The 20401-nt window shown below is 38.4% G+C and overlaps 2 protein-coding genes across 11 annotated transcripts in view; one reads left to right on the forward strand and one right to left on the reverse strand.

The window, feature by feature from the left end:
- Positions 1-20401, forward strand: part of klf9 (Kruppel like factor 9) — a 105190-nt gene that overhangs the window by 18207 nt on the left and 66582 nt on the right. For 2 of the 7 annotated variants that reach the window (XM_063049045.1, XM_063049052.1), the window contains one exon: positions 2257-2794. The exons of the other annotated variants lie outside the window; for them this stretch is intronic. Coding sequence is in view for 1 of the 2 variants with exons in the window: in XM_063049052.1 (XP_062905122.1) it covers positions 2257-2279 (23 nt within the window). In the remaining variant the exon portion in view is untranslated. Of the gene's footprint in view, positions 1-2256; positions 2795-20401 lie in introns of those variants that run through there. 7 annotated transcript variants of the gene reach the window in all.
- Positions 1-20401, reverse strand: part of smc5 (structural maintenance of chromosomes 5) — a 69371-nt gene that overhangs the window by 4532 nt on the left and 44438 nt on the right. For all 4 annotated transcript variants that reach the window (XM_063049036.1, XM_063049039.1, XM_063049038.1 and 1 more), the window contains 11 exons: positions 18539-18633; positions 16967-17099; positions 14836-15009; positions 12980-13149; positions 11241-11364; positions 7712-7834; positions 7217-7345; positions 5402-5497; positions 3055-3159; positions 2831-2950; positions 986-1165 (listed from right to left, as the gene is read on the reverse strand). In XM_063049036.1, coding sequence (XP_062905106.1) covers positions 986-1165; positions 2831-2950; positions 3055-3159; positions 5402-5497; positions 7217-7345; positions 7712-7834; positions 11241-11364; positions 12980-13149; positions 14836-15009; positions 16967-17099; positions 18539-18633 — 1449 coding nt within the window. The remainder of the gene's footprint in view (positions 1-985; positions 1166-2830; positions 2951-3054; positions 3160-5401; positions 5498-7216; positions 7346-7711; positions 7835-11240; positions 11365-12979; positions 13150-14835; positions 15010-16966; positions 17100-18538; positions 18634-20401) is intronic.

Raw genomic sequence — 20401 nt, forward strand, 5'->3', positions numbered from 1 at the left:
TGGAGTTCTTGTGCAGGATTTCCTAAAGATTAACTTGCAGGTCAAGTCAGTGGTAAGGAAGGCAATTTCAATATAAGCATTCATCTTGAGGGGACCAGAATATAAAAGCAAGGATGTAATGCTGTGGCTTTATAAGACATTGGTCAGAACGCATGGAGTATTATGAGCAGTTTTGGGCCCCTTATCTAAGAAAGGATGTGCTGGCATTGGGGAGGGTCTACAGCAGGTTCACGAGAATGATCCCAAAAATGAAAGGACAAACACACGAGGACAGTTTGATGGCTCTGAGCCTGTGTTCACAGGACTTAAGAAGAATGAGGGGAATCTCACTGAAACCTATTGAATAGTGAAAGGCCAAGATAGAGTGGATGTGGAGAGGACGTTTCCTATAGTGGTAAGGGGAGGGAGGGTTTAGGACCAGAGTGTATAGCCTTAGAATACAAGGACATCCCTTTAGAATAGGCAAGAGGAGGTAATTCTTTAGCCAGAGGGTGGTGAATCTGTGGAATTTATTGCCACGGATGGCTGTGGAAGACAAGTCATTGGGTATATTTAAAGAAGTTGATAATTCTTGATTAGTAAGAACATTAAAGATTATGGGGAGAAGGCAGCAGAACGGGGTTGGAAGAGATAATAAATCAGCCATGATGGAATAGCGGAGCAGACTCTATAGGCCAAGCGGCCTAATTCTGTTCCTATGTCTTATGGTCAAAGATTGCGTGAATAATGAATGATTGACCAGTTTGGGGATCTGCAAGCCCTGTTAGCTGGAAGTAAAGGTTCCTATTACCCTACTGTGAAGAAGGGCAGCCAAGTTATTCTAGCAGTATATACCTCAAATTAAGAAAATCATATTGGCACAGTCACTGGGACGAATGACCTCCTGTGCAGTAAAATGCAATGATAGTTTTTGCACTGGAACTTTAACATTGAAATAGTTACTTTCAATGAGAGGAAGAAATAAAATTTGCACTGATAGAAGTACCTGATTGATTTCGTCTACAACACGAAAGGGGCATCTGTTTAATTCCTGCAGTGCCATCAAATAGAGCATTGTAGAAACGCTTCGCTCCCCACCACTCTGGTGATGCTGGGTGAGTTCATGCAGCTGGGTGCTGCTACGAAACTTCACTCGGATTCGGATACCATACTTGTCATATTCCTCCTGTGGGGAGAAGAACACATACAGCATTGAAACACTGAGACCTAAAACTGCCCTGTATTCTACAGAGTTTGGAAGGACCTGATTGTGATATAGAAGATTCCAGGAATACCTATGATGTTCTATGAGGAATCAGATGCGAAAGATCTGATTCCTCAGGTGTGGAAGTCAATCAGTTAGGGCTGAGAGAAGGATTGGAATTCTCTACTTCAGGAGTAAAAACTTAGGTTTGGAAAGCATTCAAGGGATGCAGTAAATTAGTAGCAAAGGGAACTCGTTAAAAGATCAACCACAATGGTGGAGCAGGGTCATGGTGTTTTTTAGCCTGGTCACACTTTTGATTAACTTCTGATCAAGTTTGTTTGAGCATTTAGATAATATTATTTAGTCAGCACCTCTTTTTTTTATATTTTAAGACAACAACTTTCTAAATGACATAGGTGATGAGTGTGAATATGAAACAATGTAGTTAAGTATTCAAGGAGTTTCCCTACTTAGTAAAAGAAATGGTTAAGCTCATAAAACTAAATTTAAATAGGTCTTCATTCACCTCGCATTCAAATTGCAACAGGTTTCAGCAATATGTAGAGAACATAGTAGGTTGGATTGTTATGTCCCTCTTGTGGGTCATCGCTCAGTTTCTGCACCAGCAGTGAAGCAGGGGAGAACTCCACTGTTGTTCATCTGTCTTTGTGTGTAGTTCTTCATTGTTTCCATTGTATTTATTTGTTATCTATTGTGAATTCCCGCAAGAAAAATGAATCTCAGGGTAGTATATCGTGACATACATGCACTTACTTTAAACTGAAAGCACTAGATCAGATGACTGTGTGGCTGCCAATGGACTTCACCACTGAATACTGAGGCAGTTGTGTATCACCCTAAACTGAAAACACAGCCACATTTCACATCTGCCCCCTTCCCCCAGCTACATGGTAGGATAATTGTTTGTCTAGCGCAAACCTGTTACATACACTTGGCAGTCAGAGGGTAAGAATCCAGTGAAAGATTTTTGTTTTATATTTTTAATGAATTTACAGCAGTTTCACATATTTTTAACTAAACCTATTTTTTTGAAATTATATACATTTCAGTTGTTTCTAAGTGTCAGTGCTGAAAAGGACTATCTGAAAGACAAGGTAATTCAGAAGCAATCCCTAAAGTTCCTAAGGCCTAGTCACTGCTTACAGACCACTCTACTTCTCAGGCTTGCTGTGACTAAGGGACGCTCAGCTGAAAAAGGACAATGCTGCACATAGGACTACAAGTAAGCACATTCAAGGCATGGGTATTATGTATAATTTGGGCCAATGTCCATCAGTAGATACATTAACAGAAGAAAAAAAACAGCAGAGGGAATAAAGAAGCATCAAGACTACTGCTGTGTCGTACTATTTCAGGAAGTCTTAGGAATGCAATATTCAAAAAGGCAATTGTACATTCAGGGAATAATCCCTCAACTCAGCGAAGGGAAATGAACAAAAGGTTAATGAAGAATGGCAGACACTTCTTAGGATATTGCAGGTGCAGTTAATTTTATAAATCTTACCAGTAACAGTCTACATCTGGGGTGAAGGAAGGAATTGCATCTCACTCAAGGGTTAAACCACTAGGTAAATAATAGTACCTGCATTATTGATATATCAGTGCTAACATACAAGGTCTTACCTCACTGTCTGTGTGGAGGTCAACTTCACCTGCACACTGCATTGAGCGGAAATACTCGCTAAATTTCTCATTAATTTGTTCAACTAGCTGCTTTAAGGGATTTAGCCATCTTTCTTTTACCTACAGAGAGAAGAAAGGGCATTGACTCACATTAACAGTTTGTAAAAAAAACTTAAAAATCCAAATCAACGTTAATATAGTTGTCAAAGTATTAATCCAATAACCTGTGAGATATTCAGCTTGTAATTTTCTAATTCGCTCTTTTTTTTATTTAGCTCATCAGATAAATTTTCTATTTCTTGCTTCCTTCGCTTGTATTCATCCACAACCTAAGAAGATAAATTTCATACAGCTTATTAATTCAACAGAAATCAGTGCATGTTATTATCAAAACCTAATTTCACTCAGTACATCTCAATAATCTTCTCACATCTAAGAGCTTTTTGTCAAGTATTTCTCAGAGGATAGCCTCCTGACTGCCCAATATATTTACTGTAGCAATATTTATTCCCCATGTCATTATATACAATAGCATATTCAGTTGAATTACAAATACTTCCATATCCACAACTCAGTTTTTTAACTATGTAAATGGAACTGACCAGATCATCCGTTTGTGGTTAACACTTTGACTGCTATTTGCGAGAGCCTGCTGCTTGTAAATTGACCCTGCATATCCAATTTCCATTAGGTGACTTAGCAAAAGCATATTCCAACATAAGTAGAGAAGTTCACAAACTTTCCTTCTAAGTGAAATGACAATCTAACTGCAGTATTTTAATTTTACAATACTTAATACTGGCTGAAAACCCCTTATCTAAAATGCTTGGGACAGAATTGTTTCAGATTTTGGAATATTTGCATCTACATAATGAAGTAGCTTGGGGATGTGACTCAAGTCTAGACACAAAATCCATTTACATTACATATACATCTTATACACATCCTGAACAACTCTGAATTTATGTGCTCTCGGTAAGCAGTCTGTCTTACACTTGTTCATTACACATATGCACCTAACAGTAAAAATTATATTTTCATTATAGTAATTGTATATAATAGCATGTACAAGGTAACAACAACAACATTGGGAGAATATCTGAATCAGTTGTTGAACAGAAACAATCAACGGCAGGCTTTCAGTCTCCATTTATGTTGTCATGTTTTGATTAAAAGGTTACAGTACGCAGTATTAGCATTTTACTTTTTTGGGTTTATGTAACATATAAAACAAAAGATTGAATTTAATTACAGGTAAATGCAATGAAAACTATGAAAAAGTCAGCATTTTACTTTTAACAAAATAGTGTTGCTGGTCATGTTACATTCAAACATGGGCTTTTAGGTGGAGATGAAATTCAGATTTTTAAAAAAATGTTTTTTCCTTAGTGTCATCTGCCTCATTAACAAGGGTTTCTATCGTAGCAATTTTTTGATTTTATAAACCAACATGATTTCTTTATTTTTTTTGGGGTACTGGTAGGTCCTTAAAGCTGCACTGCCCAGCAATCCCCCAATTTAATCCTAGCCTAATCAAGGGATAACTTACAATAACCAATTAACCTACCAACTGGCATGTCTTTGGATCATGGGAGAAAACCGGAGGACCCGAAAGAAACCCACACAGTCATGGGGAGAATGTACAAACTCCCTTAGAGATGGCGGTAGGTATTGAACCCGTGTCACTGGCATTGTAAAGTGTTGTGCTAACCACTACGTTACCCTGCTGCCCTTGCTCGTTCTGTTATAAATGCATACTGCTCTAGCCCTTCAATTAGTCCACCATACATTTTCACCATGTCGTCTATGGGCATCTTTTCTACCGTGTTAACATTATCATCTCCATTCGTCATTAGCACAGTGCAAAGAATAAGTATAAAACACATTGTCATTACTGTGAACTATGCACAAAGATCTGGCTGTGATGACTGCTGAAAATAAATTGGTGGCAACAAAGCCCTACTCGGGATATGTGAGGTCACTTCTCAGAGACCTGGGTTTCTTCAGTGCCTTGTGGAATTTTCCATTGGGGCATCATGTCACTGCTCAAAAAAAAAAAAAAAAATTGGATTTCAGAGGTTTATAGATTTTGCATTTTTGGAAAAAGGGTGCTCAACCTGTATTAGTATTCACTCAGCAGATTTAGATTTAGGTTGCTTAAGGAAAAGACCATTTGGATTATCAAGTTGATGATGCTGCGGAGTAATTCAGTCAGTAATTCAGAGTTATAAACTACAAAAGCAGACACTTTGAACCCGCATATCTGATGAAAATTGGCGGAAGAAAGATTCTATTTATACTCAAAATGTTCTCTGGAATGGTTTGGAATACTTAAGAGTCATGAAAAAAGAGCAAAGTAAATGCAATTTCTTTCCAGTTGTTAGCGTTTGAATATTTTGAAATATGTAACTGCAATCTGAGCCTTTCTTCACTAAAAAAAAATCTATAGGCCGTATTCAATTTCCGAAAAGTCCCAAAGTGGGACTTTTGACATTGCTTTCAAGACAAAATTGCTGATTTCATTTATTAAAACTCTGAACTGTAAATGTTAAAACAAAAATATGCCCTTACTGAAAAATTCAAGCCTGTAAAACATGATGCTCTTGACTTCTCCTCATTAAGGCAAGCATCTATTTCATCCAGGGAATTGGGAAGACTCTGAAATGCCTAGACAAAAAAAAAGGACAAATGAAACTACCAGAATGATTTTTAGTAATAGAAATAGAATGATACAGTTGGTTAATAAAATGATTACTGTAGGATAGGGTTGCTCAATAGGCTTATTCCTGCGTACACAGAGGAATAACAAAAATAAATACAAATCATGCTTAGCCATCGATCAACTATTTGCCATGCTCATCAGTCATCAGACAAGTAGTAATAAAAGAAACTTCAACCTCCCAGTACAACCTGAATAACAGTACCAATAACACAGCCCACCTTTCTGCTCAAACCAGGATCCTTACAACATCATTCTTGAACAGACTTTTACCAACCAGACTTGTTTTCTAGAGTATAATCTTTCCCTATATTCAGTAACAAATGTGATCATGTATTGAACTGCTGCAAATTATGCTACTTCAGGTAGTGTCATGAAGTAGCATAAAAAAAACCATGGCTGAACTCAGCAGATCACTACCCAGCATCAATATGGAAGATTACTCATCCTTTACAAAATTAATTAGAAATATTGTAATATCAAATTTCATCTAAGTACTTAAATATAAGCAATGAGATGATATTTGAATCACCAAAACACACTAAGAACTGGTATATGCAATTAATATAAATGGGTACAAACAACAGGAATTCTGCAGATGCTGGAAATTCAAGCAACACACATCAAAGTTGCTGGTGAACGCAGCAGGCCAAGCAGCATCTATAGGAAGAGGCGCAGTCGACGTTTCAGGCCGAGACCCTGGTCTCGGCCTGAAACGTCGACTGCGCCTCTTCCTATAGATGCTGCTTGGCCTGCTGCGTTCACCAGCAACTTTGATGTGTGTTGCTAATATAAATGGGTACTCGATGCTTGGCATGATACAGTATGCTGAATGACTTGTTTCAGAATCAGGTTTATTAACACTGACATATCATGAAATTTGTTATTTTGTGGCAGCAGTACAGTGCAAGACATAAAAATTACTAAGCTACAATAAAGTAAATAGTAAGATAATGTTCGTGGATCATTCATAAATCTAATGGTGGAGGAGAAGAAACTGTTCCTAAAATGTTGAGTGTGTATCTTCAGCCTCCTGTATCTCCCCCTAATAGTAGTAATGAGACAAGAGTATGTCCCAGATGGTGAGCTCCTTAATCACGGCTCCGCCTTTTAAAGATGCTCTTGATGGTGGGGAGGCTTGTGCTGGATATTGAGGATGGAGCCAGCTAAACTACAACCCTCTGCAGCCTCTTTCGATCCTTGGTATTGGAGCCTTCATACCAGGTGGTGATGCAACCAGGTGGAATTCTGCACGTTGATGATGTATTGTGGAAAATGCCTTCATGTATTCTACTGTATTGATTTAATAGCATACATACACAAGTTATAACTCATTATCCACTTTCATTAAACTTATCCATGTTTTTAGTGAGGCAACACTTCTACAATTTAAAATTAACATCAAATACAATGAAGTTTCATGACTTTTGACTGGTCTTATGAATTTACTGTTTTTACTTTTGAGTCATTTCATTCTGTTTAATCCATGATCAATCCATTCTTTATTTATTCTGAACCATTGTAACCACACACTTAACTCCCATTAATAAATGGACAATGGTAGACTACTCATTAGAATCACCACTAGAGATGACATGCCAGGTCTGTAATTTTCCACATTTTTGTCTCTGCATAATGGTACAATTCAGCAATTCATTTTTACTTACCGTCATCAGTTCTGGAGGAATGTCACTCTGATTTGGATCCAAGTCACAGATCTCCCTGGCTGCTTTCATACGCTCCTTACACATATTCAAAAGTTTGTGCTTTTTTTCATCCAGCTCTCTGTACTGTTGCTATATCCATAATTAAAATAATATTATGAGCACTGGTACAGACTTATTTGGCCAAATGAGCGACTTCTACATAATCCTACATAAGAGAACGCAGTTACTGAACAAAAAAATGGCAAGTATCAAGTACAACTTTAAATGCAGAAGGCAACACTTGCATCATGCGAGAATAACTGAATCAATGTCATTTTGTATGGGGTATTAATTTCTCAAAATCAATGTCGATAAATATGAAGGCTACTAAAATGTGTGTATAAAATCAAGTTAGGAAAAATAACGTATTGGTGTAGAACCCACAAAAACAGTGCTGGGAAAAGAATTTCATTCATCAACCTCAGAATACATCAGCATAAAGCGTGGTAACTATACCTCTTTCATTTTTTGTTCCACAGTAGATTCTTTAAATTCTGTTTCCAGCTGATTCTTTTCATAACTTAATAATGTGTTTTCAAGAACAAAGCCAACTTTATCCATGTTCAGCCTCATGCAGGTCTAGAAACAAAAGGTCACAAGCGTAACTGTGCATACTACCTCTCAATCCCACCGGAAACCCTACATTACCTATTGCACCTGTGAACAGCTACAACAGATTGTTTATTTATGCTGCCAATTTCAGTGGACTGGAAATTCTACATAGCATTCTAAGTAGGAAACGGTGGAAAAGACTGTTTCAGCACAAGGTTTACAATACATTATCTGTCATTTCAATGGTTGATAATTATGTTTTGTATGCAACTATAAATGAATTAATGATTATTTCAGTGAATGGTCTAGCCAACTTCCCAGATGATAAAAAGACGCTTAAAACAGTGGAAACATTAAAAAAGGATAAAAGTAATGATAAATGTTAACTTGTACTGTACATAAGAGTGCAAAGGCTAGGGGAGTATGCTCAGCTTCTTTATGAGCTGGAGTACTGAACTGTTATATGAAAGCTCTGATGAAATGTTGACTTCTTCACCCGGATTACCCAATGTTATGTGTGGCCTCCGTCGGTCGTGATTGACCATGGGTACTGTGCCTCTGGTAGTCACTGGTTTGTCGAGCAGTGTTGACTGCGGCTATTGAGGCCGATCCTGGAACGATAGGCTCTGCCACAGCTGCTGCATGTGTAGGGCGTCGTGGAATTGTTGTCCGCTGTGCTCTCCGTTTAGCTCTCCACTCCTCAAACTGACTCAGGATCACTCTTTCGCCTTGCTGTAGGTGTTGCTGAAGGGTACCTCGCCATTTGTTGCGGTCATCTGCTGAATCCTCCCAGCACTCTGTGTTGATTTTTAAGGCTTTCATGTCGTGCTTGCAGAGGTCCTTGAAGTGAAGCTGGGGTCTACCAACGTTCCTCTTGCCTGTTGCTAGTTCTCCACAGAGGATGTCCTTGGGCAGTCTACCATCCTTCATATGATGGACATGGCCCAGCCAGCGCAGTCTGCGTTGTCTTAAAAGCGTGAACATTGTGGGAAGTCCAGTGTGGGGGAGGACTTCAGAGTTTGGAACTTTGTCTTTCCAGGCGATACAGAGGATGCGGTGAAGGTTGCGCAGGTGAAAACTATTGCGTTTCTTCTCCTGTTTGAAGTAGATGGTCCAAGTCTCACTACCATACAGGAGGGCGCTGATAATGTATGCAATGTACACGGCAGTCTTGGGTCTTTGTAGCAAGTTCCGGATTCTCCCAGACCCGCGAGGAGAGTCCAGCAAGGATCGATGTTGCTTTGCTGATACGCCTATTGATTTCAGCATCGAGGGAGAGAGTGTCGCTAATGGTCGACTCCAAGTACGTGAACTTGTGGACGACTTCTAGATTGTAATCGTCGATGGTAATGACAGGTGTCTCCACTACGTTCTGGACAAGGACATTTGTTTTCTTTACGCTGATGGTAAGCCTGAAGTCCTTGCATGCCTTAGAGAAGCGGTCCATGAGAGTTTGTAGTTGCTGTTTGGTGTGAGAGGTTATAGCAGCGTCATTGGCAAAGAGTATGTCACATATTAAGATCTTTCGCACCTTTGTTCTTGCTCTTAGGCGCGCAGGGTTGAACCCAATTTACAGTATTCACTATCAACAGGACTGTATACTTGCAGGGCTCTGATCCAGGCACAGTGTATTCTCTGCTATTTTTGACCAACAAAACAGAGAAACTTCAGACTCCCACCATCCCCAATGATCCAGCAATTTCAGAATCTGAGGCCAACATGAGAGCATCCTTGAGGAGGATGATAGAAAAGCATCTGGCCCAGGCAGAGTACATGGCTGAGAACTGAAGATCCGGAGTGTTCACTGACATTATTAATGCTTTGGAAGTCTGCGGTACCAATCTGCTTCGAGCAGGCTTTAATTTTACCAGTGCACAAGAAGAATATGGTAACCTGCCTCAATGACTTTGATAATAAATTTACTTAAACTTTGGATGCTAAAGAACTTTCCATTCCATCAACTGCATTTTCCTTTAACAAAAACAATGACAAATTAAACAATAGCAAAAATGAAACCAAGATATCTGTACTTCACAAATTTCACTGCAGTAATACAAGCTCCAAGTCTTTCAGAAGCATAACAATGCATTTACACAGAATAGATCACATCACATGAGAGGTAGAGATAATGTCAAGTCTTCCCCCCCCATAGTACAAAAGTCTAAAACTCTGTCGTCTCATTGTTCATTTCTGAATAAGTTAACAAAGCAAATAAAATAGAATTAATTTCTTTTTTTTTAAATTTTATTTTTATTTGGATAAGGAATTCACAAGTATCATGTACTTCTTTCACATGTATGACCTTTTCCATTTTTTTATATGTATAAAACTATAATTATTTATACATTCTTAAGTACATATTGAGATGATATAAAAAGAAATTAGACCCTTAAATAGATAATTATGTACAGTAGAAATTCTAATCTATTAGGCTAAGTAATGGTATTAATTGTTAAGAAAAGTAGTAATAATAGTGGATTAGTAATAGTTTCCATACATCTCTTCTGGATCACTTCTTCTGGTCCAAAAAGTTGTGTGTAAGCCTATGTAACAACCATTGTAGGTGTTTATATCCTAACTTGTTCATGCTTATCCGATCCCTATGTACTTAATTACTTAATTTTATCATTTTTTATCCCTTACCCAAATCTTTTCCTTTAATTGTATTAATTCTCTATCTTCCAAACAAAAAAAACAAAAACAGTAAACATTTAGACTAGGGGTGCTTACATTAGCAATATTACTGTGTTGATGAGAAGAGCAGTATAAATCATTAGGAGATTCATCTAAAGTCTGCTCGCATTGGGGTTATATATTCAATCCATTTATTCCAGATTTGATAAAATTTTTCTTTTTGAATTCTCAGGGAGTAAGTCAACTTTTCCATTTTAAATATTTCCAAGATAATTTTGTGCCAATCTTCTAATGTAGGTGGTATTGGATTTAGCCACTTTCTAGTGATTGATTTCTTACTTGCCACTAAAAGGGCCTGCAGTAACTTTATGTCTTCCTTCTGTTCAAGAAACAATACATGCCCCAAATAGAGCGTCTCAAAGTTCAGAGGTATCTGGGTCCTAAGTACCTTAACTAATGTTCTATGAATACTTTCCCAATATAGACTTAATTTAGGACAATCCCAGAAAATATGGAAATGATTTGCCTAAAATAGAATTAATTTCATACAAAAATTTAAGTATTTGTAATATCTTTTTAAGTATTTAAGTATTTGTAATAATTTTCACAATTACTATTGCTTTACTAAAGAGTACAGATCTATGTAATGATAGTTAAACACATTTGTGATTTTTCTTAACAAAACCAAAATTATTACACTAACATAATTTCCTCACATACTTTTCAAGGTATTTTGCCAGAGATTTAGAGTCATGGAGCAATATTTATGAATTGTTCCATAAATTCCTTTGAATCATACCTTAATAAGCTGTGTTAACTCTGAAACCAGCTTGGCTTTCTGGGTATAGATTGCTTTCAACTTTGCATTAGCTTTTCGTTCTTCCTCTTCAAGATTGATGGTATCCATCTCCATCTGCTTGAGACTTGGAAAATATTGTCAAATATGAGGACTGAGCAGCATTTGTCTGCTAACATGAAAATACTTTGTGACAAGACCACCATTGCCTCAGATAAAGAGCTTGCCTCCAATATTTGCGTTTTCAGGACAGCTGGATTATTCAGAGATCAAATTGAAAATAAACTTTAACAGAACCTGGCTGAAATAAATCAAAATTATATTGAACAATAACTCCCATTGCTAACCTACATTTGCTCCTAACTGAATTAAATAACTGGGAAAAAATGTTGTCCAAGATGCATCAAATTTGTAGCATTTATTATCTGAAACATTAACATCTTCCAAAATGATGGCAGCACACTTGGTCGCAGTGGCCTCTCTGGGTGCAAAACAATATTGTAAATGTTTGTATTAAATGTTTTTCTTGTGATCGCAAGATACTGTTGGACATTGGTAATACATAATAATGCAAGTCAGGTTCATTGGTAAGACCTAACAGGGGTGGGGGAGGCTGCATGGCCTCGCTTGTTGCATGGACCAGGCCCAAATGCTGCAGTGTCACCTGTTACAGCCTCCCTAGGGAGGAGGTACTGGAGAGAACAAGAGGCATGGCTGGCGCATTGGGATCTGTGCCTGGTTCAGGGCTGGCCCCTGCAGGCCGGTTGGAAGAACTGCCGTGTGTTTGTTCTTCCAAAAACTTGGCACCATCTATCTTCAAGTCACATCACTCAGGGACTTGTGCTAATATTTTGTGACTATATGGTGGCGTAAGTATATGTGCTGTGCACTGTATGTAACTTTATGTACTGTGCTTTGCACCTTGCCCCTTGCCCCCGAACAAACAATGTTTCATTTAGCTGCATACATGTGTATGATAGAATGACAATTAAACTTGATCTTGAATATCTCTTTTCCTCATGCCAACAAAGCTGATTTCATTTAGTTTGCACTCATATTACATAATTTAAATGATACAAAGAAGCAACAGCTGTTATGCAACAATCTAATATAACCACTCAGAGTAAGGAGCTGCTTGTTTGACATAATTAACAACAATGCAAGTTCTATCAGTACTTGGCATCCATTTTAGTTTTATAGTTTACTAATATTGCATACTTCAAGGTGTGCATATGATTCTTCCAAATTAGAATGACAAAAGCAGCAAATGCAGTAATTAATATGACACTTAAAATATACCCAATGCAAAACTAGAATATCAAGAACTATTCAAATATAAAGAGTGAACCCTTTTCTATTCAATAAAATAATTATCATGGAAATATTTTCCCCACATAAAATTTAACTTCTTAGTAAACAGAGAAATTCATTTTTTTCTTTAATATTATGCACACTGAAAATATTCCTAACGTTGTGTTTATATTCTCTTGCACTTCCAAAAATCATCTCTTAAATTGGGGGTTCCCAACCTGGGGTGCATGGACCCCTCGGTTAATAGTAGGTGCCCATGACATAAAAAAGGTTGGGAACCCCTACTTTACATCATTAGTTCATAAATACCCAGCCAGATAAATCCAGAATTTTGTTGTACTGTTAAAGGGCGGTGTTTGTTGTTTTCCACACAAGATACCCTCAGAATTTACATTGTACCTGAATGCACAGTAAAGAGGGTCATTCTGTACCTGTCATTCTTTGTGCTGATTTTTTGTTCTAGTTGCCTTCTCTTGCTTTTCATCTCCAAAAGCTCTTTCTTTTTTGTCCTCAGTTCATTATCTTTCCACTCGAGATGTCGGTGTGTCTCAGAAATTTCAGCAAGGCGGGATTCTAGCGCATTTAGCTTTGCAGTTATTTCCTACAAACGAAGTAGACAAATAGCATATGATGTTATGGAACATCCTTTTACTCCTTGCTCTTTCCCTGCAGTTCACTTTACACTGAAATGAAGAGGCAGCTAACAAAATTGTCAAAAGAAATGATGCTAATATGGTTACAGTCCAGCTCCTTAGATGAAGCAACTAGTTCCAGACCTCAACAACTACAAGGAAAACCATGCTGTATCTAACAGAATAAAAGTATTATAATAATAACTAAAAGCCTAGTTTAGACAAGACACTATGCAGGTTGACTCTGTGGTTAAGAAGGCATATGGTGCAATGGCCTTCATCAACCGTGGGATTGAGTATAAGAGCAGAGAGGAAATGTTGCAGCTATATAGGAACCCTGGACAGACTCCATTTGGAGTACTGTGCTCAATTCTGGTCGCCTCACTACAGGAAGGACGTGGAAACCATAGAAAGGGTGTAGAGGAGATTTACAAGGATGTTGCCTGGATTAGAGAGCATGCCTTATGAGAATAGGTTGAGTGAACTCGGCCTTTTCTCCTTGGAGCGACAGAGGATGAGAGGTGACCTGATAGAGGTGTACAAGATAATGAGAGGCATTGATCGTGTGGATAGTCAGAGGCTTTTTCCCAGGGCTGAAATGGCTAGCACGAGAGGGCATAGTTTTAAGGTGCTTGGAAGTATTCTATTCAGGTTCCGTCTGTCTAAGTCGACAATGGATGCGCCTGGTCCTCTCCGGGGCGCAGACCTGGGGCTGCCCAGACATGAAGATCCCCCTCTCGGCCTCGCGGATGTGGTCCAAAGGAATGGGAAGCAGTACATTTGGCATCAGCTTGGCTGCAGGAGCTGCTGGGAAGTGACGTGATACGTCATCCAACCGCCTTAGGGGCTCCACTCTGGATTTGTGTAGGATTTACTCCTTAGCCTTCTCTTCTCCCAAAGATATCCATAAGGCAGTGGGATCTGTAACCCTGGATAGGGGCCCATACCAGGTACTGTCAGCCGGAGCCAGCTGAGCCCGGGACTCCTGTAAGGCAGGGTTGTCACGCCCTGTAGTAGTGATATATGGAGCCACTACCCACTGCTTGGAAGTAGGTACAGAGATGTCAGGGATAAGTTTTTTTATGCAGAGAGTGGTGAGTGCGTGGGATGGGCTGGCGGCGGAGGCGGAAACGATAGGGTCTTTCAAGAGACTCCTGGATAGGTACATAGAGCTTAGAAAAATAGAGGGCCTAGGTAGTTCTAAGGTAAGGACATGTTCGGCACAACTTTGTGGGCCAAAGGTCCTTTATTGTGCTGTAGGTTTTCTATGCTCTATGTTCTAAGATCTTTCTAGTCCGGCATTCTAAATTCCAGCAAATTCCATGGCCCAAAATGTTTTGAATCGGTAGTTCCGATTTGTATTAATTAATTCTAAGTTCTAAAACTCAGTGAGATATTTTCTAACCTGCAGCTAATTAACTTACCAATGCAGCTTCTGCAACATCAGCCACTACTGTTTCTGACTTACAGAAGCTTCATATTACAGACAGTTCTCAGAACCCTTGTTTGACTCAGGGAGTATCAATATTTATATTAAATAAAAAGGTCTCCCATTCAGAGGATCATGACCTGGAGCAATTTCTGTAGTTGAGAAATGGAATTTCTAATGCTTCAACATTCAAACAAAAAGCCATTATAATTGTTTGAAAACTTACTTTTGCTTGATCATCCAACCGTCTCCGTTCCTCCACATCCACTTGAACAGTGAGGAACTGTGCATTTTTCAATGATGTGTTGCTTGAAATGGTCTTATTGGAGTATACCGATTTTTTTACACTGTATCGCTCTTCCCCTGTATAGATCTGACGCAGATGAGTTTCTTTTATCACCTGCAAAACATCAATGTTGGTTAGAATGTTGTACACTAATTCACATTGTTAGAAAATATACAGTGGTACATCTATCAGATTTCTCCCTGGACAGTACAGGTTATAGACCAGCGTTCCGATTTGACTACTGCTACAAAAATTAGTAAGATCTTGTCTCTTGGACTACGAACTCAAAATATCAAAAGACTTAAAAAGATTTTCCCCCTGTATTAAAGGAATACAATCAACATAACTTTCACCAATATCTGAACAATCTGCTCTATTGATTGCTATAAAGAATTGAGTGCAAAAAGAGGGGAATTGTACGTTAAATCTTATTCCTTTACAGATGTGAAAACCATCATCTAGCATGAGAAAAGATTAATATAAAAAAGACTGCCCTTTGATCTTTAATTTATTCAGTCTGACTGCTGGTAAATTATGGTCCCTCGTACACTATTAGATCACAGAGGATCCAATTATGAATATGTGAGATGTTTCTGATAGTGAAAGAAACAAAACTCAGGGTTTATCAAGCAGTGGCAAATCAAGGCAACTGGACTTGCTATGTTGTCTAGAAGACGTTTCGCCACTCATCCGATAGGCTTCTTCAGTTCTAATCCATGGTGGGTAGTTTTCCAGCTTGTTGACGCTTGTTTCTGGTTTGTCTGTGAGTTGTTTAAAGGTATAGCAATCACAAGAGGGTCGTTAAGAGGGTCATGTGACTATACAATACCTTTAAACAACTCAATTGAGTTTATAAGCCAAAGAACTACCCAACATGGATTAGAACTGAAGAGGCCTCTCGGATGAGTGGTGAAGCATCTTCCAGACAACACAGCAAATTCAGTTGCCTTGATTACTACTGCTTGATATACAATAACCTGGATGACTGAGAAACTTCACACACAAAATCTAGGATTGTTAATATAAATTAGTCACTGCAAAATTCAGTAGAGTTTTGACAAAAAACTGTTAAATATTGAGGATCAGTTAACACATTTAGGTTGATGCATGTTAAATACTTCGGACAAAAGATGAATATACAGATGCTACAGACATAACAAAGGTATAGGTAAGCGAAGAAGGGGTGTTATTTTTTGTTAAAGGAGGACATAACAGCAGTACTTAGTGATGGTATTTTTGAGGGATCATCATGAGGCCATATGGGTAGAAATTAGAAACAATAAGGGTCACTCTAATGGGGCTATTAGTCAGCTGGAACTTCAGGAGTTGGTGTGTAGAGAAATTGCTCAGAGTTGTAAGAATAATAGGGTTGTATTAGTGGGAGATTTTAATTAATTAAAAAGTACAGCAAGTCAAAAGTGGAAAATAACTGACCTTTTTTCTGACATTAATTTTTGGAAAGTAGCTAATCGTAAACATACTTAACAACATTTTCTGAGAAGAGCCTTGGGGGAAATGCAGCATATCCACAGGAATAAAAGTCCAAGATGAATTTTGTGAAGATGCTTAGGCAGATGAATGGGCATTACTTATTTTCAAAAAAACTTTTGACATAGTACATTAGAGAAAAAGAATCTCTGGGAATTAAGACAGACAGTGAATTGCCTGGATTATCATGGACACAGGGCAGTTTTTAAAATGGAGACATGATACTTTGCACTTTCATGATTGCTTATGACTTAGAAGAGGATGAGGGAAGCAGTTAACACATTTGCAGATGGACAAAAGACTGCAAGCGCCAGAATCCTAGAGAGGAAAATAAACAACATGGCCTTGATGTGTCAAGGAAAATGGACCCACATCTGAAAAATGGTATTTTAACATATTTAGATACTACATGATAACGGTAAGCTATGGAGTGAACTGAAATTGTTTCAGAGGAAGCGTGACCTGAGTGAATGTGGTACAGCACTATTGAGGGTGGCAAGCGGTAACCTTGTAGGACTCCTTGCTTAGAAATGCTATGCTTCTGATACAACTTGAATACAAGAAGTCAATTAAAAATACCTACCTTTTCAATCATCGATCTAGTCTTTGCTGTTCCTATAGGAACATCATAAACTTTGTACTGTTCACAAAGATAGCTCATTACAGGTTCGGGTGCATCGATCAGCTCTCGCAAATAGGATATAAAACCATAACTTCTATCAAAAGACAGACAAAATTCCCACTGTTAATTGGGATATAATAAAGCAAACTGCTGAAAGAAAAGATCCCAAAAAGTAAAGAAAATAGTCAAGGAAAATTGACATGCAAGTTACACAATAAGTTTTTATTTTTGATTAAAGGGAGCGGCCCTTATAGTAACAATTGATATCAAGTTGCAGTCTAAGAAAACTGCAACATTAACTATTACAAATGTCAAGTTCTTCAGTTACTTTTGATCTTAAAGTCAACATTTCAGAGCTCAATTCTGACATCCTCCGTAAGGAGTTTCTGTACGCCCTCCCCATGGAATTAGTGGGTTTTCCCCTGGGTGCTCTGGTTTCCTCCCGTAGTCCAAAGACGTTCCAGGTAGGCTAAATGGTCATTGTAAATTGTCCTGTGATCAGGTTCGGGTTAAATCAACGTTGTTGTGGGTTACTGGGCAGCATGACAAGGGCCTATTCTTCACTTTATCTCTAAGTAATAAAAATGAAAATAAATGCAGCACAAATTATAATCAGTTAAATACTCAGTGGTATTGGTATGTAGTAGAGTTCAGTATATATTGTAAAGCAGTGTGAGATTTGTGGATTTAGTCCAGAATTTTCTCATAATGCAGTAAGTCGATCAGTGTAAATGTACAGTAACAGAGAAATAAATTTTCCCTGCAAATGTCATCTCTCTTGTTCAGTGCATAACAGATTCTCTTGCCCGTCAGAGTCTCACTCCACAGAACCAAGAACAAATATATAACCTGATGATCCAGCAAAAAGAGCGCAGAATTATCCCATGTTCCAGACAGCTAATGAGTAAGCAAATATTGGTCCAGAGAGATGCACTGATCCCAATAGCTTTATGCAATTTTGAACCGTCACTTAAGCACTGACCTACCTACTTTATAGAATTACAGTGCATTGTTCTGGTCAGTCCTTCCTCTATTAAAAAATGGTAATCCCTTAAATGAATTTTGTTACACATATATACATTGGTGGTTGCAAGAACTTGTACACAAATTAATGGCTACATTCCTTTCATTGCAATGGTGAGTATATTTTCAAAGTACTTCATTGATTTTAAAGCACTGTAATGTTTCAAGGTCATGAAGATCACTGCAGAAATACAAGTGCTTCTTGCATAAAAATTGAGATCTGATTAGAAGTATTAAAATATTACAAGTGCTACATACAAGATTATACATGTTTATTTTTCATTTTTGATGACTAGTTCAAGAAACCTAAGCAAAGCAGAATCGTTTTAGGAAAAGTTCAAGCCAAACAAGATAATGAAAAAAAAGCAGAGACATTATTACATACATTTCCAAATAAGAAGTTAGCCATTTAAGTTTCAAAGCACAAAGAAAATCTTCCACAAATGATGCAGCTATTTAGCATCTTGGAGAATAAAAATAGTTTAAGCAGAGAAAATGTAACCTACTTACTTAAGTTCTTGAATGGGCCTAGTAGGTGGCTTTCCTGCCATTGAAATAGGAGGTGCACACACCGCATTCACTTTTAGCCTCTGTTTATCACGAACCTGATTGTGTAATATTGGTGATAATCAATTTAATTTATTGGGAATAGTGTTCCAGCTTACTTTCCTCCCTCCAGTTCTCCCTGCACCCCCACCCCACACACAATCAATATTTCCAAATTTGCTGAATATGCAAGCAACTGACATCAACAATCTTCAGCTGTGTGTCAATTCTCCATGCGCAGCCAGTTACTATGTGGTGTTATTGTGGTATGATCTTCAACCCAAGCAAGCGCGCACGCACGCACACGCACACACACACACACAATTTCAACCAACATGAGCGTGGACAGCAACCACACTCACGAACCTGGATTTCTGCTCTGGTCCTTTCCATTCTCCAAATTTAGATGTGGCTTAAGGCTATCCATTCTTTCACTGGAGATCAGTGAACAGATCAAAGCTATTATGACTATTATAATTGAAATAGTCAAATAAAATCATTGGTGTAATAATAATGTAAAAACAAATATAACTTTACATGCAAGTGACTCATTAAAATGTAATAAAGATGCTTCCTTGCCTAATTGTAAGTCTAACTTGGGTCTAATTCCAGTATGGTTCTAATTCCCTGATTACAATAAAATTTTTAGTTTAACATCTTGCAAGCATATAGTCGTCAATCTAATTCCAGTTAAACATTCTTCTCATCAGTTATTTTCTATTTAACCCATTTGATGTAAAGATTCAATACAATAACCAGGAAAATAATAAAAACAGACATGGCAGTACTAATTCTGATTTATATGACCATGCACATTTTATCCTTCCATTGAGAAATCTTGCCCTTGTGTGACAGCACACAAAAAAGGTGAACGATGAGTTGGCAGCTTCTGCATTTTTCTCTTAAGGCTCAAATAAAAGTAAAGGAAACAAGATAAACTAGATGGATGTTCAGTATACACAGAAAATGCTGGAGGAATGCAACAGGCCAGACAGCATCTATGGAGAAGAGTAAACAGTCGGCATTTCAGGCTGAGACCCTTCATCAGGACTGAAGAAAAAAGATAAGTCAGAGTAAGGGGGGAGGGAAGGAAGTAGTACAAGGGAGCAGCTGATAGGTGAAACCAGGAGAAGAGGGGTGAAGTAAAGAGCTGGGAAGTCGATTGGTGAAAGATAAATGAGAAGTGGGAATCTGATAAAGACAGAAAGCCATGAAAGAAAGGGAAAGGGGAAGGAGCACCAGGGGGCGGTGATAGGCAGGTAAGGAGATAAGGTGACAGAGTGAAATGGGAAAGGGGAATGGTGAAGGAGAGGTGGCAGCCATTACCGGAAGTTTGAGAAATCAATGTTCATGCCATCAGGTCCTTCCAGGCCAGGCGACACTTCACCTGTGAGTCTGTTGGGAGGGGGTCATCTACTGTATCCGGTGTTCCTGGTATGGCCTCCTGTATATCGGTCAGACCCAAAGTAGATTGGAAGACCTATGCTCCATCCAGCGGAAAAAGTGGGATGTCCCAGTGGCCACCTATTTTAATTCTACTTCCCATTCCCATTCAGACATTTTAGTCCACGGTCTTCCCTACTGCCGCGATGAGGCAACACCCAGTTTGGAGGAGCAACACCTCATATTCCGTCTGGGTAGCCTCCAACCTGTTGGCATGAACATCGATTTCTTGAACTTCCAGTAATGGACACCCACCCTACTTCACCATTCCTCTCTCTCACCTTATTTCCTTAACTACCTCTGGTGCTCCTCCTCCTTATTCCTTTCTTCATGGCCTTCTGTCCTCTCCTATCAGATTCCACCTTCTCCTTCATTTTTTCCACC

Source organism: Mobula hypostoma, chromosome 5, assembly GCF_963921235.1.
Source record: "Mobula hypostoma chromosome 5, sMobHyp1.1, whole genome shotgun sequence".
In the NCBI taxonomy this organism is placed as follows: domain Eukaryota; kingdom Metazoa; phylum Chordata; class Chondrichthyes; order Myliobatiformes; family Myliobatidae; genus Mobula; species Mobula hypostoma.